This window comes from Onthophagus taurus, chromosome 2, assembly GCF_036711975.1.
Source record: "Onthophagus taurus isolate NC chromosome 2, IU_Otau_3.0, whole genome shotgun sequence".
NCBI classification, from domain to species: Eukaryota; Metazoa; Arthropoda; class Insecta; order Coleoptera; family Scarabaeidae; genus Onthophagus; species Onthophagus taurus.
In genome coordinates, this window is record NC_091967.1 from 19,247,564 (window position 1) to 19,272,747 (window position 25,184).

A 25,184-nucleotide genomic window follows, 5' to 3' on the forward strand; every position below is an offset into this window, starting at 1 on the left:
CGACCTTACAAAGCCCTAAAAAATTTCATCATCACTCTCCTCTCCCTTACCCACTGTCCCATAACACGGCTCACACTGCTTAAAAAATAAGGCCCGACTGAGAAGACCTACATCCAAACCGAAGTCAAAGTCACGGGCAGGAAGACTCAAGTATACAGGGTGTTCCGGTGACTCGGGGCATAAAATTAACCTCATATACTAGAGCAAAAATGATGACGATTCGTGAAAAAAAATTATTATAAAAGTCTTCAAATGGCTAAGATATGGGCCATCAAAGTTCAGAAATTTTAACACATTTTTCTAAATATTTTCAATACCATTTATGGTAGAGCGTTGAAATTTGGTACAGGGTAAACAAATATCAAGCAAAACCATTGAACCAATTTTGATCGGGCGGCGGCAACCATGCTATACAGGATGTCCTGTGTTGATCCTTATGGAAATATCACCAATTATTAATTAAAGTATCCTCCTTTTAATGCAAAAAGCCGTTTTGAAAAATCACTTTCAGTTTTTGAGAAATAAATTTTTGAAATGATCGACAATTTTTTCGAATTTTACAATTTTCGATGATTAAGTTTTAAAAATTCGTATAAAATCGAGTTTTTGGAATATGAATATGAAAATTTCCCAAAATGTTATTAAAAGTGTTCTCTTTCCAATGATGCAACACGTTTTGAAAAATAACCTTTAGTTTTTGAGAAAACAATATTTGAAGTTTTGATAAAATTTTCGATGTTGCAATTTTTATCAATAACTTTCAAAATTCGCTATAAAATTCATTTCTTGAAGGATCCTTGTGGAAATATCACCAATTATTAATTAAAGTATCCCCTTTTTAATGTAACAAGTCGTTTTGAAAAATCACTTTCAGTTCTTGAGAAATAAATTTTTTAAATGATCGACAATTTTTTCGAATTTTACAATTTTCGCCGATTAAGTTTTAAAAATTCGTATAAAATCGATTTCTTGGAATATGAGTATGAAAATTTCCCAAAATGTTAATAAAAGTACCCTCTTTCCAATGAATCAACACGTTTTGAAAAATAACTTTTAGTTTTTGAGAAAACAATATTTGAAGTTTTAATAAAATTTTCGATGATGGAATTTTCATCAATAATTTTCAAAATTCGTTATAAAATTAATTTCTTGAAGGATCCTTGTGGAAATATCACCAATTATTAATTAAAGTATCCTTTTTTTAATGCAAAAATCCGCAAAATCACTACTACAAATTGCATCGCATATAACTGATAGGCATCAAAAAACAACAATCTTAGGTGAAGAATCAATAAGTCGCTATGGACTTAACTTAATTGTAATTTAACAACACAATAACATCTTTTTATCAAGATATCGCACACATATAATATTTAATGGTGTGTTATAGCATGATTGAGTAAGTAAAGGAAGAACTGTTCCTGTGAATTCTGGAAATTAAGTTCTGAAAATTGGTTTCACTGAAACACTCATCTCTTGAAAAATGTTAGAAGTCGATGAAAAATCCATTGCAGTTCTTTAACTCTTTAATGTCGATACATTTCATCGATTATGATTCAAATGTTTAATTTAAATGCAGAAAAGGTTATTTCAAAACGTGCAAATATTTAGACAAATTAATAACCAAATAAAACGAAATCAACTAAGTTAACTATTTATTACATAAAGGTCATTAGATAACCATAATTTTAAAGTTTTATCAACAGAACCAGCTTAAACCAAACCAACAATAAGAAACAGCGCAATAGGGGGAAATTCAACGAAAGGTTATCACCAAAAAGCACAACTATTCATACGCATAAAACGTTATTCCATACAACACACGCTTATTATCAAACTCTATTAATAAACTACTACTTAAGCTATTCATTTTGTAATAATAATAAGAAAAGAGATGGAAAAAGATAGAAAATGTGTGCAAATAAACACTACTTCATTTCAGTTCAAATCTTGTTTCCTGTTTCAGACATTTTAAAGACACAATTTCTCTTGCACGCAATCGTTTAACCTTCAATCACTGGCGTACGTAAGTACGTTAGAGACGCCCGAGAGATAATCAACACGAAGAGAACTTGAACTTGACCGTCAATAATATTGACGCATATGTTGCGCTCGTTACGTACGTACGCATTTAAAGCGAGGAAATATTGTTTGGGACTTTGTTGTCCATCGCGTATTTTATACGTAAGTAGTTAAAATGTGGATTGATTTCGATGTTATGACCTTCACCTTCAGGAATGATTGTATTAATTTTATTACGTATATTGATCACCATTTTTTATATTATTATAAACTTTAAACAAAAAAATAAAATAAATTATAAAAAGATTTCAAATATAATCAGAATTGTTATATATTAATTTATTTAATAAAAGTTTAAAAATATAACTTCAAAAATTTAAATTTGAATTTGTTCGAATGGTGACATCTATTGGGAAATGGTCACATTTTACTTTTCAATATATGCTGGTAAAGTAGTTTTATTATAATTACATAAAATAAGTAAATGGAACGAAATCGAACTTAATAACTACTATTTAAATGAATTAGAGAAATAATCGGCTATTAATTTTCAATATTGCAATTTAATCAATTAAATCAAATATCAATATGTTATAACATCGATAAAGTAGTACTTCTATAATCACCTGTATAAATTCTAACCTCAAAATTAAGAACTAAAAAGATTCAATTAAATTATCCCTAATAAATAACTATTTAAATGTATTAAGTGAAATTGTTATCTAAAAAATGGTATGTTATTATTTCTTTGATCAATTATAAATATTTATAATTATTTTTTAAGGTTAAGTTTCCAAATCAATATTAATTTTCATCGCCATCTATCGATTACCTTTTAAACTAATTACAACATTTATAACATTTTAGGTTCCAAACGAAATCATCATAAATAACATAAAAGATAACGAAGAACTTACTTATTCAACGTTTTTACTAAAAGGAACTATAACCCATAATAATTGTGATTTAATTAATAATAAATTTATGGTAGTCTTAAACGGAAATAATATAAAAAATGTTATTAACACCGATAAACAATTTAAAGTCCTATTAGAATTAAAACAAGGATTAAATTTAATTATAATGAATTTCTGTTGTCTGTTAAAGGAATTAAAAGTATTCTTTAACCCAAAAACCTCTCTACAAAAACTAGTTCCATTATATATAATAATTAAAAACTATAACGGTTTATTTCAAGCTCCTAAACACGTTAAAAACGATGCAAAAAGTGCTTGTAAACGGATAGAAACCGTAACAAAATTGCTTCAGTGTTTTATAGCTGAGAAATTAAATGAGGAGTTTTTTGAAAGAAAAACATTTCAAATAGAACCTTGTAAAACATTTTATAGCAATTTAAATCTGGATGAGGCGATCAAAATGAGTCAAAAAGATTTATGGGAAAGTTTAGGAAGAGAAATTATGGTTTCTAAACTTGGTGATACCAACAATAAATATTTAGGGGTTTTATCTTGCACTAAATATCTCGGAAACAAAGAATTAATTAAATATGATGAGATGATCAACAAAACTGAAGGTTTCGTTGCGATGGGAGGAGGTGGATTTGCTTTATTAGGATCAGCTTGTCTTTATACTTGGCCTGAAGAAATTTCTGAAGTTTTTGAAAAATTTGCGGATGAATCTCTCGTCGATTGTGATAACTTTTTAAATGATAGTTGTTATAGGTACACTGTGTTAATTAATTATCGTACCCCAAAGTCCGTTGAGTATTGGTTATAAGGTTATCCAACTCGAACAAATTTGACGTTGACAGGGCGAGGTAGGAAACACGTCATTGGAGGAAAAGTATAATATCATATACAGGATGCCCATTATGTATGGAATATAGTATATAAGTATCTTGGTAAGTATCAACTTAAAAAAAAAACGATTTATATAAAAGTTGCTTAATATTTTCTTTGCCATAATAAGGCATTCAATTGTTTTTATTGCAGAAAATAAATGAGCAACGAATAACACTTGAAGTATTTTAAATGGCAATGTATCCTTTCGTTAGGCTCATTTGACCTCAATTTTGACATATTTGTAATCTTCATTAAAAATCCTTCAAAATGAGTACAAACACGACATATTTATCTTCAATATTAATGAAGTTATGGTCAACTTCCGGTTAGAAATGTCAACATCTATTTTGACATATCTGTAATTGTCGTGAAAAATCCTTTAAAATGAGCCCAAACATGATACGTTTAATTCCAATATTAGTCGAAATGTAAACAACTTTCGGTTTGAAATGTCAATGTCATTTTGACAAATTCTTAATTTTTATAAAATGTTTTAAAATTTATCACAAAAACAAAAATACAATAAAAAAAAATTAAAAATTAAGGTTGGTGTTAATTTAATGTTGGTATAATTTAATAATTAAATTGCCTATCTTCATTGTTGCTAACTTCGGGTTTAACGTTTTTTTATTCAAACTTTTTTATTTTTTGAGATAAGTGCGTCATCTTTGGACTCATTTTAAAGGTTTTTTAATAAAGAATACATCATAAAAGTACACCATAAAGTTGTCCATTTGTCTATTACATGATAACTAACTTCAGATTTAAAATGTCAACCTCAATTTTGACATATTTGTAATCTTCATTAAAAATCCTTTACAATGAGTACAAACACGACATATTTACCTTCAATATTAATGAAGTTATGGTCAACTTCCGGTTAGAAATGTCAATGTCATTTTGACAAATTCTTAATTTTTATAAAATGTTTTAAAATTTATCACAAAAACAAAAATACAATAAAAAAAAAAAAGTTAAGGTTGGTATTAATTTAATGTTGGTATAATTTAATAATTAAATTGCTATCTTCATTGTTGCTAACTTCGGGTTTAACGTTTTTTTATTCAAACATTTTTGTTTTTTGAGATAAGTGCGTCATCTTTGGACTCATTTTAAAGGTTTTTTAAAAAAGAATACATCATAAAAGAATACCATAAAGTTGTCCATTTGTCTATTACATGATAACTAACTTCAGATTTAAAATGTCAACCTCAATTTTGACATATTTGTAATCTTCATTAAAAATCCTTTAAAATGAGTACAAACACGACATATTTATCTTCAATATTAATGAAGTTATGGTCAACTTCCGGTTAGAAATGTCAATGTCATTTTGACAAATTCTTAATTTTTATAAAATGTTTTAAAATTTATCACAAAAACAAAAACACAATAAAAAAAAATTAAAAATTAAGGTTGGTATTAATTTAATGTTGGTATCATTTAATAATTAAATTGCTATCTTCATTGTTGCTAACTTCGGGTTTAACGTTTTTTTATTCAAACTTTTTTTTTTTTGAGATAAGTGCGTCATGTTTGGACTCGTTTTAAAGGTTTTTTAATAAAGAATACATCATAAAAGAACACCATAAAGTTGTCCATTTGTCTATTACATGATAACTAACTTCAGATTTAAAATGTCAACCTCAATTTTGACATATTTGTAATCTTCATTAAAAATCCTTTAAAATGAGTACAAACACGACATATTTATCTTCAATATTAATGAAGTTATGGTGAACTTCCGGTTAGAAATGTCAACGTCAATTTTGACATATCTGTAATTGTCGTGAAAAATCCTTTAAAATGAGCCCAAACATGATACGTTTAATTCCAATATTACTCGAGATATAAGCAAATTCCGATTTGAAATGTCAATGCCATTTTGACATATTCTTAATTTTTATAAAATGTCTTAATATTTGCCACAAAAACACAAATATAATAAAAAAAAAATTAAAAATTAAGGTTGGTATTAATATTTAAAAATTAAATTGCTATCTTCATTGTTACTAACTTCGGGTTTAACGTTTTTTTATTCAAACTTTTTTGTTTTTTGAGATAAGTGCGTCATCTTTGGACTCATTTTAAACGTTTTTTAATGAAGATGACAAATATGTCAAAATTGACGTTGACGTTTCAAACCGGAAGTGATTGTATTTCCATCAATATTAAAGTTAAATATGTCGAGTTTGGATTCATTTTAAAGGATTTTTTATGAAGTTGACAAATATGTCAAAATTAAAAGTTGAAAGTTCGAACTTTTTGGTTTTTTAAGATAAATGCGTCAAGTTTGGACTCACTTTAAAGGTTATTTTATGAAGATTACGAATATAATAATAAAATTAAAGTTGACATTGACAACTGAAAGTTTTTTTCACGACTAAACCCGACTATTTCTAGTTTTAGGTCTTGTGTTCGTTCTAGTGATAGTGTAAAACTAGAACTAATACTAGACCTAGAATTAGAAATATTCGGGTTTAGTCGTGCGTCTTTAGACTTTTCTAAGTTCTTGTCTAAGACGCCCGGCTAAACCTAACACTTTCTAATTCTAGTGTTAGTTCTAGTTTTAATTGTTATTTAACCCTAAATTATTGTACATTTTAATTGACCTAAAAATTTTTTTTTGATTTAATCCACTTACCTTGCTTATAATTTCATCCATTTACCCATTTTGAATTAAATACAACCTTTAAATCCAATTAATTATGTGTTTTTCATTAAAAAGACTTAAATTCAACGTCAATTTTGACAAGCAACTACAATATTTGGATCTTAATCAACATGGTAACCGAGTCAAGTTGGATAACCTTAAAATAATAAAATTTTATTCCGATTTTTTTATCAATTCAAACTTAATTTTTATTAATTTTAAAACAATTCGAATTCTTTACGATTATCTCGCATTCATAAAAAAATCGTTAATTAAGATATATAAAGTAAAAATATCTCTTTTTGATTTAATCCACTTACCTTGTTTATAATACCCTAGATAAACCAATTTTTAGTTAAATACAGCCTTTTAAACCAATTAAATAAGACTTTTCCCTTAAAAAAACTTAAATTCAATTTCAATTTTGACAAGCACCTGCAATATTTCGATCTTAATCACCATGGTAACCGAGTCAAGTTGGATAACCTAACAATAATAAAATTATAACCGTTAATATTTCGTTTTATATTTTAATATTTTTTTAATTTTATTTTTTTAAAAATATTTTTGTATGAAAATATATGCTTATAATGTGTTAATATATGCTTCTTAAGTCAAATACACTGTACAAATAAAAACATAGAAATGTCAATTCTTCCAATGACGTCACAGCAAGGGCTTTGCGGGGGGATACGTTCATATGGAGTTGGATAACCTTATACAGTATGTTTACTCAACGGACCTTGATCGTACCCGACGTCATCATTGCAAGTATGCAACCAATATCACAGTATTCGTATTGTAATGCTTGCATGGTTGCATACTTGCAATGACTTTTAAGGTAAAAATTTCCTTATAATCAAATTTATTTTTAGAAATACTTTAGGCGCTTGCTTTTCAACAACTCTCGGATCTGTTTTACACGAATTATGCCACACCTTTGATTTGGGACACACGCAAGGTGGCGTTATGGGCCGTGGATTTGATGATATTCATGAATTCTTTTTGGATTTATCCTCAAAAAATAATTTAAATCATCTCATTAATAAAAATGGATTTATTCGTGAAAAATCAATCCCTAAGAACTCTGAAAAAGTTTATAAATCCAATAAAAGTTACTTTACTCAGAGTTGTTTAGCAATAATATTTTATCATAAGTAAATGTATTAATTTTTGTTATTGTTGTAGATTAATTTGTTGCGTTTTAGGTTCTTTAATGATCATCGTGTTTTGAATCAAGCAAAACCAAGTTTTAATATTGAAAATAAAGTCGTTCACTCTACAAATGGAATTAGGGTTATTGAAATAAGAGAGAAAGACAGTGAATTAGTTTTAAATAGTTGGGTATTTTTGGGGAGGGTTCTTAAATTTTCGTTTCAAATACATGATAATATTGGAAATACAATTATAGTTGCGGTAGATAATTTAGGAAATATTTTAAAACAGTACAACGAATCTTAAAAAGTTGTTATAAAAATAAACTTAAATGACCACTAAAAAATTTTATTCCTATTTATTTCCTTATGTATTAATTTAAAGATTCATTAATCGACTCCGCTTTTTTTTACTTACTACCTTACATATATAATACATAAATTGGCATTAATTTCAATTTTATACAAATTGACGTCGTAAATCCTAAAAGTTTCTGTAAAGTTTTGTCAAACTCTTGAATTTTTATTAAATCCTTTCTTTACAGCAACTTGGCGAGATATACTCTAAAATAAATAAATAAATATAAATTAAAAAGTCAATGTATTACACTAGGCAACAAATTTTCATTTTCAACATTTTTCTTTAGTAACTATGTACACGGGTGGTTCAAATTCGATGTCTGAATAGGCTAACTCAGAAACTATAAGAGTTAGAAAAAAAGTAGCTTACATGTCTCGATCTCTTTTTTTAAATAAATTCCAATGTCGAAAACCTCAAAGCGCTATCGTCTTTTGTTTTTCCCCTAGAGGCCAAAAATGAAAATATCGTAAAACCAACAAGTGCAGTTATCTTGGTTATTATTATAGGTGAAGTATTATAACTAAGACATTATATGGACACTTTTTTACAGGGAATTTCATGAGGCAGTCAAAAAAAATTTTTCGGTTTTAGATTTTGAGATATTATGATAATTTTCGTTTTTTTAAATGGAAATAACCACTGAATATTCGCTTATTAAATTCGTTATTTTTTTCTGATTACAAAAATAGGGGGTTATATAGGTCTATTTCTTATTGTTTTAGAATAAAGCTAAAAATAAACTTTTTTTTAGTGTCGTCAAAGAAATTAAATTTACAGTTTCCTGTAATTTTCTACTAAAAATTTATATAAAATTTACTTTATTTTCTAATATGTAACATTCTAACATGTTAAACTTTTCGTAATCCATCTTAAAAAACAGGATTTTTAATTTGACAATTCAGAAAATTTTTGAATACAAACAAATGTTGCTATGTTTATTTGAATTAAAAAATATATATTCCAACTTTTATGTAAAACAAATATAAATTAAATAGTTCAACAAATGTTATTTGTTTCAATATCAGAAATATGCTTTTTAGTTTTTAGTTATAATTTACAGGAAACTGTAAATTTAATATCTTTGACGACACTAAAAGAAAAGTTTATTTTTAGCTTTATTCTAAAACAATAAGAAATAGACCTGTCCAACCCTATATTTTTGTAATCAGAAGAAAATAACGAATTTAATAAGCGAATAATCAGTGGTTGTTTCCATTTAAAAAAACGAAAATTGTCGTAATATCTCAAAATCTAAAACTGAAAAATTTTTTTGACTACGTCATCAAATTCTCTGTAAAAAAGTGTCCATATAATGTCGTAATACATACTCCCCCCACAATAATAACCAAGATAATTGCACTTGTTGGTTTTACGATATTTTCAATTTTGGCCTCTAGGGGAAAAACAAAAGACGATAACGCTTTGAGGTTTTCGGCATTAGCAGTTTCTCGAAAAACGAGATCATGACATGTAAGCTACTTTTTTTCTAACTCTTATAGTTTCCGAGATAGCCTATAATGCACCCAAATTTGCCCACCCTCTAGTTTTACTTTCTCTTACAGTCGTAATAATAACAATAAACATCGAATTTGAACCACCCTGTACAGGGTGGGTAAATTTGGGTGTTATTATAGGCTATCTCAGAAACGATAAAAGATACGAAAAAAGTAGTATCGCGAAAATTTTACTTTTTTGACTACATTTTTCCTATCTCTTATCGTTTCTGAGACAAGAATTTAATAAGCGAATATTCAGTGGTTGTTTCCATTTACAAAAACGAAAATTATCATATCTCAAAATCTAAAACCGAAAAATTTGACTTTTTTGACTACATTTTTCGTATCTCTTATCGTTTCTGAGACAGCCTATAACACCCAAATTTGCCCACCCTCTAGTTTTACTTTCTCTTACAGTCGTAATAATAACAATAAAAATAAATTTGTTCTGGCACGTCAGATTTTGGTACAAAGGTTATTGAAAAATAAATGAAATAATATAAATTAGGTACGTAAATTACATGGAAGTGTTCTGTTTTAAAATGTTTTTCATAAAGAAAAAGTCACCATATTTTTTTACGTACAATTAAAAGGTGTAATAAAAACTATAGCGTTTCATTTAAAATAACGAAGTTCTGGTCTACTTCCGGTAGACCAGAAGTGGCAGCCATCTTGATAATATTTTAGATCCGAATGAACAACCCTAAAAAAGTTCTAACGAATCAGTTATGTGAGACAGCCTGTATAAACCATACTAAAATATTTATTAATTGATCTAGTAAATCCGATTTTTATCAAAAAATCATTAAATCTCTTATTCCAATATTTAGCAGCTTGTTTTACACCATACAGAGATTTATTTAACTTTAGAGCATTTCCTCTTTTACATGTTACTTTTTCTGGTGGATATACAGTATGTCCCAGGATAGATGTTACAAGAGGTATAATGAGATAAAAATTTTTGTATTTTATATTAAGGTAAGCAATTAAGCCCTGCTTAGTGTGAACAGAATTTTAAGAATATTTTCATATTTTGAAAGTCATGTTTAAGTCATCATACCTCTTGTAACATCTATCCTGGGACTATATACAGGGTATAAATATTTTCTGTTAATTCTCCATTTAAACGCTGTTTTTATATCGAACTGTCTAAATGCAAATCCATATTGATTTCCAATTGTTCTTATTGATGACATCGTTGCTACAGATGAATAAATTTCTTCATAATCAAATTATTTTCTTTGGCCACAACCTTTGACTACAAGTCTAGCTTTATATTGTTCTTCTATATTCTTTAGGTTTTTCTTTTCTAGTGAATCAATTTCTCTTTCCATTGCTTTTAACCAATAATACTTGTCTTCATTTTTCTATGTCTTCATACTCCTCATCATGTGCCATACATATCTCATAATCTTTTTGTCATGCTGGTAATCTTTTTCTCTTTCACTCTTTCTTGTATCACTTTCTTCTCACTATCATTTCTTATTTTATCTTCAACTGATACATTTTCTTTTTTCATTTCAATACTTTCACTTATCTCGTCTGCTAACGTCATTTATGTTTATTCTTGCAATATCTTTATTACAGAAAGCAATTTTTATCAACTTTGATATCTCTTGCTATTTCTAATTTATTTTCTTTTATATTTCATACAAGGTTGCTAGGTCTCACGATTTATCGTGAGATCTGATGATATTACCTTTAATCTCGTGAGACGATTTGACATGTACTTCTTACGATTTTATTACAAAAATAATATAATAATTAGTATTAATAAAATCAAAGTAAAATCATAGCATTTTCAACTCGAATTGTAGGTTACTGTAAATTTCTCTATTAGTTACATCTATTCGCCACTAGATGGCGTTAAGAAATTATACTGTAATATTTAATTTCTTTTAATTATATCACTTTTATATACAAATGTTCACTCCATGCTCGGAAGCACAATATATCCTGTAGTATCTTTCTTACCTATATAAAAGTAACTTTAAAATTCTGTACCAAAAAATATTAAAAAAAAATTCTGATGTGATGGAACAAATTTAAAATTCATTTCAGTATCAGCATGAAACACGACATAAACTATACATAATGGTGTATGAGAAAAATAAATTGTATTGGGCAGTGTTAAAAACTTACTGGTTGATGATCCCCCAACATTTTTTCTCGAATAACCCACCTCAAATTCGAATGGTTATCAACTCCAGGTATTTTTTGCTTTTTCCATTCAGCCTGATACCTATGATACAAACTAACAGGATCACTTTTCGTCGTTTTCACTGATTTAGGCCGAATAAAGGAAGCTTTTGGTTTTAATTCAATAACATTCTCTTTACTCGACGATTTTTTACCATCTTCTATTTTAACAAGTTGATCCGATTCTTTCATTGACGTCGTTTTATCAGAACGTTTACTATTTAGAGAAGATTGACTAATTTGAGTTTCTTTATTTTCTGATAACGGTGATTCATCTTTTTTATCAACATCAACAGTTTGTGTTTCAACACCTTCACATTTTGGTTTATAATGTCTACAAGTTTCTTTGTGCTTTTTTACTTGAACTGTTATGATTTTATCTTTTTTCGGTTGAACAATCTTTGCTTTCGAGGCTTCTGTATTTGTTTCGTACAAATTTTGGAATATATCACCTTTTTGTTTCGTTTCTTGGATATCTTGGGCTACATTTTCTTTATTACACAAGTTACGTTTCTTCTTTTCTTCGTATTTTATTAACTTTTTTAAATCTAACAACAAAATACAATAATTAAATAAGTTCAAAATCAAGCTAACCTAATATTTACCATGCACAAATTCCTTAAGTTGTTTTGATGATATATTTTCGTATCCTAATTCTTGTAAATATTCGTAAACTTCCCTCGAATCAATCGGAATCGACATTTTAAGGGTATAATGTACAAAAAATCGAAAAGAACCGTAACGGATTTTTGATTTGAGGTTAGGTTTTTAAAAATTGCTTCATTCATTTTATATTCGGCTAATTCGAAAAGTGCGATCGTCTACTAAATTTAATCATTTTTAACAAAAATCATCGTTCTAAAAATGTTAATTAATTAATTTAGTTAGATTCAATCATAATTATGAAGTTTTTAAATAATTAGGGAATTTTATTTATTTTCGATTGGTACCGGCTTCGTTTAAGACCAATTTACAATCAAAAATATTTAATTACAAGCTTATTAACAATGTTTAATTAAAGTTTTTGTTGATATTAAAAATTATTTCGTATTATTTTTTATTAGGAAGATAATAATCACAATATTTAAGTTAATTATTAAAAAAATCGTTAAATTTGTAATCGTGTAAAATCGGCGTTACACCCCCATTCTTGTTTACTAAACATATCATTCCAATTATAATTAACCTAAAATTATGGATAAATACGATGTTATTGGTTTGTTAGGTGAAGGTTCTTTCGGTAGAGTTTATAAGGCAAAAGTTATTTCAACCGATAACTTCGTCGCGTTAAAAGTTATAAGCAAAGTAAGTCAAAAAATCTCAACATCTTTATTTTATTAAGTTTATGGTTTTTAGAGGGGTCGTTCAAATAAGGAATTAAAAGGATTTAGGAGAGAATGCGAAATTCAACGGCATTTACACCACCCAAATATTATCCAAATGTTGGATTCTTTTGAAACTGAAAATGAAATTGTTGTCATTACTGAGTTCGCACATAAAGAATTAAATTTAATTTTGGGTAAAGCTGGGTATTTACCGGAGGATAAAGTTCAAAAAATTGTTTGGGATTTATTATCTGCTTTGTATTATTTACATTCTCATAGAGTTTTGCATAGGTAAATCTAAATTAATTAATTTATAGGTTATGTCAAAAATGACATAATAGGTTATGTTAAAAATGTCAAAAAATTTATAGGTTATGTTTAAAAAATCACAAATTTTTATTTAATTTAGAGATTTAAAACCACAAAACATCTTATTAGACGTAAACGACACAGCGAAATTATGCGATTTTGGTTTTGCAAGAAATATGAGTACAGGAACGCACGTTTTGACCTCAATAAAAGGGACTCCGCTGTATATGGCTCCAGAATTAATAGAAGAACAACCATACGACCACAACGCTGATTTATGGTCACTTGGGTGTATTATTTACGAGCTCTTAGTGGGCGCTCCGCCGTTTTGTACAGCTTCTATTTTACATTTAATTCGTTTAATTAAACACGAACAAGTGCAATGGCCCACTTTTATATCAGAAAGTAGTATTTCATTCCTAAAAGTAACTTTATTCATTAAAATAATAAAAGAAAGATGAAATAAACGTATTTTTTAGGGTTTATTACAAAAAAATCCAAACGATCGGCTATCTTGGCCTGAAATATTGAATCATCCTTTCGTGGAGGGGCACATTTTAATCATGGAAGATGCCCCAACGATGCCTTTAACGCGCCCTTTATCCGCGCATACGTTACAAGCGAAAGAACAACAAAGAATTGAAAGATTTAATCAAAAAACGGCTCAAAAGTAAAATTTGTTTTATCTTTTTTGATATCGAATTATTTAATTTTTTTAGGGAGATTTATGGAAAAACGACTGAAAGAATTCCATCTAGAGAAAGTAAAGTATCAAATAGTTCGTTTAAAAGTTGTGGGGACAAAAAAACTAGCTTTAAATCAACAGAACAAAAAGATTCGACCTCAAAACTAAATTCAACTGAAAAAATTGCAACAAAAGAAAGCAATAAATCATTAAAAATGAATAAAAGCGATTTAAAAAAAGACGTTGATGATTTATGCGCTATGTTATTATCTAATAATTTAGAAAACGACTCGTCTAATTTGCAATCTCAATCAAAAATAACTAATTTAAACATAAATGAGGATGTTAAACCCATCGAAAATGAAGAGTGGTTGGTGTTCTTACAAAGAACGATTTTAGATGTTTTAAACGAAGATTTAACATCTTTAACACAAACGAATTTGACTGATATTATTGTTTCACCTCTCAGAAATGCGAATTCTAATTCAAAAGTAATTAAATTAGTTGCAAATGTATTTTCTTTACCGTTTGTTTTAAAAAATATCTCTGATAATAATCTAGAAACGATTTTAAAAGTTTATTTAGAAGTTAAATTAATTCCAAATTTGCTTTATTCGTCTAAATTGTTGTTAAAAAATTATCCGAATTCGATGATTAATTCTTCTAATGATTCCGCTTCAACGCCGATTGAAAAACTTCCAGAAATTATATTAAACCTCACCGAGAATGATCTCCAAGCGTTAGAAGATATTTTTTGTTTGATTTGTTATTTGATACATTCCAACGATAAGTTTCTCCATCAATTTTGTGATTCTATTGTTGTTTTTAATGTTTATAATTTAACAAGGCAATTATTAACGTTAACCAAAAAGAAAATTAGAATCGTTAATGATTTATTGGCGATTTTGACTCAAGTTTTGCGAAAAACGCCGGAAAATTATGAATTAATACAGAAAATTTTTGAACCGGAAGAAGAGGAAAGTTTAGATATTGTTAGAATGTTGAGGGATTCTAATGGATTGTTGAGAGAAAGAGTTTGTAGGTTTTTGTCGTGTTTGGCACAATATGATAATAAAACTTTGGAAAATGTTTGGAATGAAGAAATTAAAGACACTGTTGAGGCTTTGGTTTATGATTCTATGGAGAATGTTCGAAATGTAAGTCAATAATAATTTTGTTGTATTGAATATCTATTTAATTGTTGCAGGCTGCTGAAACTTGTATTGAACATGTAAAATGTTTAAATTTTTATACAAAGACGTTAACTGAATAAATTTCGTAATCCAATTAGGTATTGTATAAAAATAATCAGTATTATTATGTTTAATGTAATATTATATTTATAAAAACGATTTGTTTAATTTAATTTATAAGCTTATTTTTGAATTTTTCCAGTATATAAAATATATAGAAGTTTCTAAAGAAGAATCTTTTTTTGAAAGCCCTTGAATCCTGTAGTATATAAATACGACGAGACGACGAAATTTGTTGTAAATATTACATAAAATTCACCCAAAAGTGGTACTTTACCTAAATACCACATTTATTTCTAACACTTATTTATTTAGCAAGAAATCAATACAAGTTCATAACAAGATATAATAATTATGTACAGCTAAAAATCTATCTTGGCCAGTTAGTTGCGCAAAAAGTTGAGTAAAACATTTTAGGAGAGTCGATAAGCACGACGCGTGCTCTTGCATATGTGTGCTAACAAACAGAATGACTGCTAATGAAGAACCTAATTTGTTCTTAATTAAAACAACATCATTAACACTTTGGTATCTGTTACAAGAATATGAAACAAGAAGTTTATCACTCAATAAAATTTAAACTTTGAAAAATTAATAACGGTATTCGACGAACGCAATTAATTAATATATTTTGGTTAAAACCGCGTTGAAATCAACCCAGCTGGTTTTAACATAACCGCATCCTACTAAACCGCAATTTTCTTCGTAACTATATGGAATTCGAAGAAATAAAATTAAGAACATATCCGGCTACCAGCTGGACTATGTTCCATAACTACAAAGGTTTTTTTACGATAATAATGTTGGCGATTATGGAAATTTCATCTTTTGCAAACAAACGCAACTACCAAGTCAGATTATTAAGTGTATTTGTATTTTTCACAATATAATAACTGATACCTATGGAAGGGATTGTCTTGCAGAGCGAGTTTTACTTTCACAACACCCTCAGATAGATATTCAATTGATTAGAGAAACTAATAAGGCCACTTCAAATGCTGTTTTTGTAAGAGATACGTACAAGTAATAGAATATAGAGATTAGTGATGGAACGAATAGTGATTTTGCGAAAAGCCGGATATCCGGTTATCCGACATATCTATCAGGCCATTATGGTTATAATTTCTGGTACATTTCTGAAGTGAAACCCTACATTGCCACATTATTGCGATATTTGAATAAAAATGAAATTAATAAGAAAGCTGATTAGATATGTCAATTATTTAGATCTAAGATACAAAATGAACTTTTTTGAGTTGAAGTCGCTAAGATTGAAACGCACAGTGAAATGGATTGGACATAAAAAATATGATAACGTTGTGTTAAATGAATGTTACGAAGGTTGCTACCTGCTGTTTATCCACAAACTCCAGAATAAATTTTGAAACTGCTAATAAAATAGGGTAAAAACGTTTCGGCTTTAAAAAGAAATTGTTCAAAGTCTACATGAAGTCTGAAATTACTGTTCAGAGAAAACAAAAAATTGATTATAAACCAAACATGATTTTTTATGGCAATACTTATGTGTTCAATAAAAGAATGCGAAGAATATGAACAAGAAACCAATGGAGTTGTCTTGTTATTGCACAGGATAGGAAATCACCAATACGGAAACTTTGCCAATGCAGGATAAGCACAAAAGCAAAGTAACAGCTGCAGAAATGAGGTACTGGGTGGTACTAGATCCGTATCGATAATAAGAGGCTCCCAAAAAGATGATGATAGACACCCAGAAAGAAGTTGCTGTCAGTATCAAGCACAAAACATACATAACATTGGTAGAAGACTAGATACTGCTTCTAAAGAACTAAATACTGCTTTCTGAAGACTAGATACTGCTCTAGAAGATTAAATACTGCTTTCTAACGACTAAAATTGCTTTGTGAAGACTAAATACTGCTTTCTGAAGACTAGATACTGCTGACAGGTCTAAATACTGCAAAAGAAAGATAAGATATTGTTGGAGAAAACATACATAACTTTGGCAGAACACTAGATACTGCTTCTAGAAGACTAAATACTGCTTTCTGAAGACTAGATACTGCCGACAGGTCTAAATACAGCGTCTGGAACACTAAATACTGCTTTCTTAAGACTAAAATTGCTTTGTGGAGACTAAATACTGCTTTCTGTAGACTAACTACTGCTGACAGGTCCAAATACTGCAAAAAAAAGATAAGATATTGTTGGAGAAAACATTAAGAAGGCGCCGGCGCCCCCTTTTAGGCGACGCCCGGGTGCAGTACACCCCTTGCACCCCCCGGTAGCGCCGGCTCTGAATGTGATGACAATTACAAACGAAGAGAAGAAAACTAGACGAAACTGCAACAAGAGATTTTATATATCGTATTGGGATTGTTACAATGAGGTTGCTAAAGACAAACCTGTTATAAATAAAGTTGTATTCAATGAAAATAGTCCTCTTGGGATTGAACTTGATTATTATCTGCAGTGTCCAACATCTAAACGAAATACTAATTCCTGTAAATGGTGGAGTACTAGGTAATAGGATTTTAAGATAGGCTGGATACCGGATAGTTGCCGGATACACCACTAATAGACATCATAAGAATAAACCATGTGTATTTATTATTCACTTGTTTTAAGACTTATGATATTATACATCGCCACAATACAATCCAATGGAGCAATAATTGCAGCAGCCATATGTTCTTCACCTATTAAAAAGGAGCGTTGTGCAAAACTTAAGCCTTATTAAAGGTTTAATCCTTTATAGAAAAAGAGAATAATGGGCGCTTTCCTTTCTTTACTCTTCAGAAAAGTTAAAAATATGCAAATATGCGAGGACGTATTCTCCAGACCAATGGATTCGCGCTCTTCCTGGGAATGAATATTAGCCAAGAAATTTTGTGGTTATTAAAATTTAGAGTACTAACACATGGTATGTGTTACAAGGTAATTTTGAATCCTCTTCTCTTATTTCTTCCGATAATCTAAAGTATAATTTATTTCCAAAATGAACTTATTGACATTTGCTGTCAAGTTCTAAAAAATCGTTGATGAAATAATAGAATCTCACAGGTTATATCTCGGCTGACGAAACGTATGACATGTCAAGAAATGAGTAATTCATTCGGTACGTTGGCAAAAATAATATAATCAAAGAAAAATTCTTAGATTGGATTTGAGGTTGCATAGCGCCCTCGGTGCCTTTTTTTTGAAGAAGGAAAACTCTTTCTGCTACTGATGATGCTTCCCAGAACAGTATTTCGAAAGTAGCAATGCTGTGAAAATTGGCATAATAAGTAAGTTGCGCTGCAAACGTGGTGGTTGTATTCTCCTTACAGTATAAATTGCTGTGTTTTTGAACATTTTGGATTTATGGCATGGAAAAAAATCGGGTATGCCAGAAAAAATTAAGGAAATAACATACATTATAATGAACATTACATGATTAATACGTGCATAAATGCCAACTCTCGTTCATAAGATTTAGACATTTCGGTTTCATTATATTTTCAATGACAAGCCAAAGTCCATTTGAAGCAAATAACACACCATCAGTACCTTTCAGCTGGCTGCACGCGAAATATTTATATCCGTGAATCCAACATAATTGATGACTAAACTACAATTTATCAAATTATGCAAAATCTTGTAAAGAAGCTTTAGCTTTAGCAGATTTAACATTTTATAACCATCAGTAGCTAAGGCAACATCACTTTTTCTGATCTTTTTGACAACTAGTTACGACGACCATGTTCTCATTACTTCCCTCTATTTGATTTATAATACCTCTTAAAAAGTCGGTAATTGCATTTCAATGTTTCTCCTTCTCTGATAATAATTGCTTTTTTTACTTGCGTACGGACTCTTAATTTAGACATTATTTTTAGCATAACATTTATGATCGTTGTAGTTTTTTTCGCTTATTATTTTAATATATAACCCATTTTTGGATGAATATCTTGATACTCTTTTAGATACCTCATCATCGATATACTTTCCACGTCTTATCATCCATATGAATTATCATTTTTGAAACTTTTCTCATCCATTAAGCGCAACTTACGTATTCTAAACCATTATGGACATATTATAATATTTAGTTTTCAAAATATCATTTCGACTGGATATCTATAAAAAGTAATAATTAAAATTGATTAAAATTTGTTTAATGCCATTTTGACTTTGATTAGTGCCAATTTGAACTTGAAATGGTAGAAAACTGTAAGTTTTTTTTAGTTTCGAATAAGTGACAATTTGTTTAACACCGGCTTTTTGTATTTAATATTCATTACCATATAGAAATTCAAGAAAGTTGAGTGTAAGCCACTCTAATTAATTTTAATTATTATTAATTCAAATTATGACGAAAATCATCAACAAGATATTTACAAGACTAACAAATAGAGGGCGGTTTAATCATAAAATTACAAAACGTCAAACTGAAAAAAAATCCAGAAATGTTTAAACCGCCTTCAAGAAATTTCAGTTTACTTAAAAAAGGTTGGAATGAAATTCCCGAATTAATAGGATCCGGATTTATGGGTTTAATTGGAATTGCGTTATCTATATTTAATTTACATTATTATTACAAAAACGGACTTGATAATAGGAAATACAAGTTGGAATATACAGTGATTAGAGATGATGACCCAAAAGCTGCTTTTGTTCGTGATCCATGTGAATGTTAAGTTTTGTTAAACGGAAGTTGAATAAAAAGATTATTCAGATTTAAAGGATTTTGTATTTTTTGTCAAAAAGACTTGTACATTAATTAAACTTAAAAATTAAAAGGAAAAAAGAAATGAAAGTATAATTCTTTTTTTAATGATGATTAATTTTTAAAATCTTCGCGATCCTACAAATTAATAATTTTACTTTTTAATATTTACACATGAATAAGGATAATAATAATAATAAGCCGTTAAATTACCTAACATTAACAACAATAAATATAACAGGATTTTTTTTTAATTAACTAAAAAGTTTCTTCTCTCTAATCGATAAATGTATCTTTCTGTATTTTTTTTTTTTTTAATTTTTCTTTTTAAATTCAATTAATTGAAGTAATTAATTAATTTTTTCGAACACAATGACAAGCCTTTACTCGTACCTACTATTTTTTTACGATTAGGGAGTGAAAAAACTCACTCAGCACTAAAACAATCTCCATTACATGTAATAAAAATTGTACACCTCGCTTTTTAGGGAGAATTTTCATTACAAATAAAAGAAATTTTCTTTACATTGAATACCATCGTTTAATTATTTAATCGTTCCACTTTTTTTTTAATAGATGTCGTTAACATCTTTAAAAAGAACAAATCACCATAGATTTCTTTTCAATTTCATTCTTCCACCTCTCATTTTTATTTTTTTTATTTTTATGCACTCGCTCCAATCGCAAAACTCGATTGTTGTTGACTTAACATATTCATCTGACCATAAACATCCTATAACCAAAAATTATAATTAACTTTATGAAGTTAAATCATTAAAGATAACTTACATCGTCTTCGTCGCTTTCATCGCTATCATATTCGTACTCGCTTTGATCTGGTGATGGTATCCCTTGTTCCTTAAGCAATTTGATGACGTGCTCTTGAACTGGGTAACCGAGTTCGAGGGGGGTTCTTCCCCCGTACGTGAGAACGCTTACGTTTAAAGCTCTACAACTTAGTAGAAAACGTATTAAACGCTCATCACCCATTTGAACGGCGAAATGAAGTATCGTGTAACCCCCTTTTCCTTCTCGGGCGTTCACGTCCGCTCCAAGCCACACCAAATGCTTTAGGAACTCTAATTGATTGTGTAAAGCCGCTACATGGACACATGTTTGACCTGAAAATAAATTATAAAGTTCGATTAAATTATCTTTGGGAAAGTTAATTTTTTTAATTTTTATTGTGTGAAGTGTCTAGATTAATAGATAATAAAAAAATTACGTCATCGTTGGAAATTCCCAACAAAATCGTAACATTTTTTAACCAATTAGGTTGTTTACATGGTTAAATATTATTTTAACGAAAAGATATCGAAAATGTGTTAGAGTTAATTTATTTATAACATTTCTTTAACGGCGTCTGAAGATGCACGAGCTTTTATACATTTTACAAATATCAATATTTATTAGAATTATTATTATTGGCAAAAAACAAAAACAATTCTTTATTTAACGTTTAAATGAATAAAAGACACATATAAAAACAATTTTTCTTCATCGTTTATAGATTATTATTAACGGGAATTCCGAGTCGAATATTAAGAAGGTCGTGAGTCGTTCGATTTTGAGAAACAACTCTCTATTTAAGTTTGTTGTAATGTAATATTATAGTGTTTATTTTATTTTGAAGAAAAAAATACCGAACAAAATCGATAACGACGCAATAAATAACCGCACATTGCAACGCGTCGTCAACTTATCGACTTTTATTAACTGATACATCATCAGGGATTCCCGGTGCTTATTTATCCAAATTAAACGAACCGCAAACCTTTTATACTTCAACATCAAAAGCTTATTAACGAGTGTTAAAAATAATAAAAGAAAAGAAATCGTTATTATTTTGACCTCAATTAAAAAAATAAAAAAAATGATTTAAATCATCGCTTTGATTTAAATAGGTACAACAACTATTACAAAATCGCATTCCCACGGAATGACTAGACATCGAGTTCTAAAACCGTCGTTAAAACATTTTCATCCCGGTCAAAAGGAGTTTAATTTTAGCTCCGGATCGGTCCGGTCTCCGTTTTGAGACGAGTGCATAGACACGAGGAATGCGTCGGTCGCGCCGTTTCGTAGCGCAAAAGCTCCTCGTTACCACTAAAACGTTCTCGGTTGGAAATCCCAAACCGTCTGGCACAGAAAACCAAGACCAGATTCCTTAAAATCTTCTCTCTCCGTCAAAAAAACTTGTTGCTACGCAAACGGTTCTTCTCCGCGAGCGAGAAAAAGAGGAAAACCAAATGTCTCGCCTTCTAAACACGTCCCCGAAAATAGAAACGTTTTAAATTTAGACCGCGTACCTTTAAAGAGAATCTTTAGATCTTAACATTTATTTTGAGACACGTGAAAAGGAAGTTTAAAGATAAATCGAACGTCGATATGATAAATCTTTTTATGGAAATATAAGAATAGAAAGAAATTGCACGATAATTACTCAAAATGATAAATTAAATATTATAAACGTCAAAATGACAGATTTAAATCTAACCTCAATTCGATTTAGGAAACGTTCTTAAACTTAAACAACTGTCATTTAATTAAAACCTAACCTCACTTTTCATATAAAGAGATATTTAATAAGAAATCTCATTTAAAAGCAAAGAAATAAATTCTAATAATGAGTTACACATTAATACCATGTACTTCTTTAATTCTTCTTTAATTACGTATTAAAACGTAAGTTTTTGTTAAAAAATAAACGTCAAAATGACAGTTTTAAATCTAACCTCAATTCGATTTTGGAAACGTTTTTATAAACAACATATAACATAAAAAGAGGAAAACCAAATGTCTCTTCTTCTAAACTAATCCCTGGAAATAGAAATGTTAAAAAAAATTTTAAATTTAGACTACGTACCTTTAAAGAGAATTTTTAGATCTTAACATTTATTTTGAGACACGTGAAAAGGAAGTTTAAAGATAAATCGAACGTGTTAAATCGGAACTTGCAACTTTCTTCTTACGGAAATATAAAAATTTAAAAAAAATTGCATGATTTTACTCAAAATGATAAATTAAATATTATAAATGTCAAAATGACAGTTTAAATCTAACTTCAATTCGATTTAGGAAACGTTCTTAAACTTAAACAACTGTCATTTAATTAAAAACCTAACCTCACTTTTCATATAAAGAGATATTTAATAAGAAATCTCACTTAAAAGCAAAGAAATAAATTCTAATAATGAGTTACTCATTAATACCATGTACTCCTTTAATTCTTCTTTAATTACGTATGAAAACGTAAGTTTTTGTTAAAAAATAAACGTCAAAATGACAGTTTTAAATCTAACCTCAATTCGATTTTGGAAACGTTTTTATAAACAACATATAACATAAAAAGAGGAAAACCAAATGTCTCTTCTTCTAAACTAATCCCTGGAAATAGAAATGTTAAAAAAAATTTTAAATTTAGACTACGTACATACGTCTAAAAAGAATTTTTAGATCTAAACATTTATTTTGAGCATCATGAAAAGGAAGTTTAAAACATTTTTTATGGAATTATATAATTAGACAAATTCTTTTTTACGGACTGAGTATTTAAAGCGTTTACGATGACGTCGAAACGACGCGCAAATTAAACTTGGAATTGACGTAGGTTTGTCTCCGTCTCGCTTTCCGAGGTGGAAAAGCCACGGAAAAGCGGCGTTATTTCGGTCCGGGCGACCTTAAATGGCCTGTGCAAGTAAAAAGGCTGCGGTGGGGAAATTTTCAACGGTTAAAATTAGAGGTTTTTGAATCGTTTCGTTACGAAACTAATGTTTATTTTGGTGCATTTTATGACACATATCTAAAAAATTAAAGAAAATATTGATCATATTCATAAGTTATATACATACTTACTTATTCTATTATTACCAGTTATTAGTTTATTAGTTCCTTCATAACTACTAAATAAATGTTGAGGTTATATCCTTCGACAGCAAAAAATTCTCGTTTTATACATATTTTTAAATTGTATATCAAGGATTTATCATTAATTTAACTCAATTTAAGAGAATCATCGGACCTGTCAATAACCTGTCAATAATGACAAGCCCATAACACAATGAAGTTAGATTTAGCTATAACAAAATATTTTCTAAAATGTTATTTTAATTGATGTATAAATGAACAAAAATTATTAAATAAGTTAAATTTACCCCGTTTTGTAAACAAATTAATCTAAAAATGAAGGAAAAATTTAATAAGTTTAGTTATAAAATGGATTGAATCTAACTTCATTCACGAATTTCGGTTATAATTAATATTGATAGATGGCGGTGTATATAATTTTGTAATTAATGCATAAACTATAATATCTCTTTGACTGTTTCTAGTTCTACTTTTAGTTCAATAAAGATATACAACAATCTGACGTTGAATAACAATTAAAACTAGAACTAACACTAGACCTAGAACTAGAATCATTCGGGTTTAGACGCCTTAAGAGACGTGCGACTAACCCCGAATATTTCTAGTTCTAGTGTTAGTTCTAGTTTTACACTAGCGTTATCACTAGAACTAACACAAGACCTAGAACTAGAATCATTCTGGTTTAGCTGTCTTGCGAGACGTGGGGCTAAATCCAAATATTTCTAGTTTTTGGTCTAGTGTTACTTCTAGTTTTGCACTAGAACTAACACAAGACCTAGAACTAGAATCATTCGGGTTTAGCCGTCTTAAGAGACGTGCGGCTAAACCAGAATGATTCTAGTTCTAAGTCTAGTGTTAGTTCTATTTTTAGTTCAATAAAAATATACAATTTAATGCTGAATAACAATTAAAACTAGAAGTAACACTAGACCTAGAACTAGAAAGTATCGGATGTTTCTAGTTCAAGGTCTAGTGTTAATTCTAGTTTTAGTTCGATATAAATATACAATAATGTAAAGCTGAATGACAACTTTAATGTTGTCATTTAAAACAGCTAGTAAACAACAGATGGCGCTAGTGCAAAATTATAAATTTAAGTTGCGCATGTTTTGAAAGGATAAATACTTTTTTTAATATTTATCGATATAATTACTCAACTATAATTAATTTCTCCAATAAATTAATGTAAAATTAATAATTAAATTGAATTTCGAAGTGAACTTATTGTTAGTACTGAGTATATAGCAATAAATTTGATGGAATTTTTAATGAAGAAATAATTGAGTCATTTCAAAAACATTTTAATAATAATTGAGAATTAATAGATATAAATTTACAGGAAGATTACGGGTCAGGGAACCCCGATTGTCT

The 25,184-nt window shown here is 28.8% G+C and overlaps 5 protein-coding genes and 1 long non-coding RNA gene across 10 annotated transcripts in view; 3 read left to right on the forward strand and 3 right to left on the reverse strand.

Annotated features, from left to right (window-relative positions):
- The first annotated feature begins 1,165 nt into the window (after window positions 1-1,165).
- Window positions 1,166-8,410, forward strand: LOC111415194 (uncharacterized). Of its 2 annotated transcripts, none has more exons than XM_071194446.1 (4): window positions 1,166-2,184; window positions 2,890-3,704; window positions 7,353-7,634; window positions 7,686-8,410. In XM_071194446.1, exons 1-4 carry the CDS (start codon window positions 2,104-2,106, stop codon window positions 7,936-7,938), a joined length of 1,431 nt encoding a protein of 476 aa, XP_071050547.1. In that variant the 5' UTR covers window positions 1,166-2,103; the 3' UTR covers window positions 7,939-8,410. The 2 variants fall into 2 exon arrangements, with proteins under 2 accessions (XP_071050547.1, XP_022902516.2); XM_023046748.2 differs by lacking the exon at window positions 1,166-2,184 and adding an exon at window positions 2,654-2,754.
- On the reverse strand, window positions 7,967-12,587 carry LOC111415193 (Hyls1 centriolar and ciliogenesis associated). Its single transcript, XM_023046747.2, has 3 exons — window positions 12,293-12,587; window positions 11,631-12,235; window positions 7,967-8,195 (listed from the first exon to the last, which is right to left on the reverse strand). The coding sequence occupies exons 1-3, from the start codon at window positions 12,387-12,389 to the stop codon at window positions 8,139-8,141; spliced, it is 759 nt and encodes a 252-aa protein (XP_022902515.2). The 5' UTR covers window positions 12,390-12,587; the 3' UTR covers window positions 7,967-8,138.
- A 224-nt stretch (window positions 12,588-12,811) lies between these two features.
- LOC111415190 (STKc_STK36 domain-containing protein fused) lies at window positions 12,812-15,419 on the forward strand. Its single transcript, XM_023046745.2, has 6 exons — window positions 12,812-12,992; window positions 13,044-13,303; window positions 13,422-13,746; window positions 13,801-13,991; window positions 14,041-15,163; window positions 15,214-15,419. The coding sequence occupies exons 1-6, from the start codon at window positions 12,882-12,884 to the stop codon at window positions 15,277-15,279; spliced, it is 2,076 nt and encodes a 691-aa protein (XP_022902513.2). The 5' UTR covers window positions 12,812-12,881; the 3' UTR covers window positions 15,280-15,419.
- Window positions 15,420-19,489: 4,070 nt separating this feature from the next.
- Window positions 19,490-19,962, forward strand: LOC139429042 (uncharacterized). The gene has a single exon (XM_071194445.1). It carries the CDS (start codon window positions 19,687-19,689, stop codon window positions 19,915-19,917), a length of 231 nt encoding a protein of 76 aa, XP_071050546.1. The 5' UTR covers window positions 19,490-19,686; the 3' UTR covers window positions 19,918-19,962.
- The window catches only part of LOC111415171 (NF-kappa-B inhibitor cactus), a 28,801-nt gene continuing 23,564 nt past the window's right edge, over window positions 19,948-25,184 (reverse strand). For all 4 annotated transcript variants that reach the window (XM_071194444.1, XM_023046719.2, XM_023046718.2 and 1 more), the window contains 2 exons: window positions 20,736-21,067; window positions 19,948-20,679 (listed from right to left, as the gene is read on the reverse strand). In XM_071194444.1, coding sequence (XP_071050545.1) covers window positions 20,611-20,679; window positions 20,736-21,067 — 401 coding nt within the window. In that variant the 3' untranslated portion in view covers window positions 19,948-20,610. The remainder of the gene's footprint in view (window positions 20,680-20,735; window positions 21,068-25,184) is intronic.
- On the reverse strand, window positions 21,268-24,625 carry LOC139429044 (uncharacterized). Its single transcript, XR_011639748.1, has 2 exons — window positions 23,802-24,625; window positions 21,268-23,748 (listed from the first exon to the last, which is right to left on the reverse strand). It is a non-coding gene; the product is annotated as an uncharacterized lncRNA (long non-coding RNA).

What these genes read in the sequence shown, in the direction of transcription:
- LOC111415194 (XM_071194446.1), top strand. Translation starts at nt 2,104, where the DNA reads ATGTTGCGCTCGTTACGTACGTACGCATTTAAAGCGAGGAAATATTGT. An exon ending in GTCCATCGCGTATTTTATAC is followed by an intron (nt 2,185 to 2,889) that starts GTAAGTAGTTAA and finishes ATAACATTTTAG; the next exon opens with GTTCCAAACGAAATCATCAT. An exon ending in GCAATAATATTTTATCATAA is followed by an intron (nt 7,635 to 7,685) that starts GTAAATGTATTA and finishes GTTGCGTTTTAG; the next exon opens with GTTCTTTAATGATCATCGTG.
- LOC111415193 (XM_023046747.2), bottom strand. Translation starts at nt 12,389, where the DNA reads ATGTCGATTCCGATTGATTCGAGGGAAGTTTACGAATATTTACAAGAA. An exon ending in ACTTAAGGAATTTGTGCATG is followed by an intron (nt 12,236 to 12,292) that starts GTAAATATTAGG and finishes TTTTGTTGTTAG; the next exon opens with ATTTAAAAAAGTTAATAAAA. An exon ending in TGTTGGGGGATCATCAACCA is followed by an intron (nt 8,196 to 11,630) that starts GTAAGTTTTTAA and finishes TATTTATTTTAG; the next exon opens with AGTATATCTCGCCAAGTTGC.
- LOC111415190 (XM_023046745.2), top strand. Translation starts at nt 12,882, where the DNA reads ATGGATAAATACGATGTTATTGGTTTGTTAGGTGAAGGTTCTTTCGGT. An exon ending in AATCAAAAAACGGCTCAAAA is followed by an intron (nt 13,992 to 14,040) that starts GTAAAATTTGTT and finishes TAATTTTTTTAG; the next exon opens with GGAGATTTATGGAAAAACGA. An exon ending in CTATGGAGAATGTTCGAAAT is followed by an intron (nt 15,164 to 15,213) that starts GTAAGTCAATAA and finishes TAATTGTTGCAG; the next exon opens with GCTGCTGAAACTTGTATTGA.
- LOC139429042 (XM_071194445.1), top strand. Translation starts at nt 19,687, where the DNA reads ATGTTTAAACCGCCTTCAAGAAATTTCAGTTTACTTAAAAAAGGTTGG.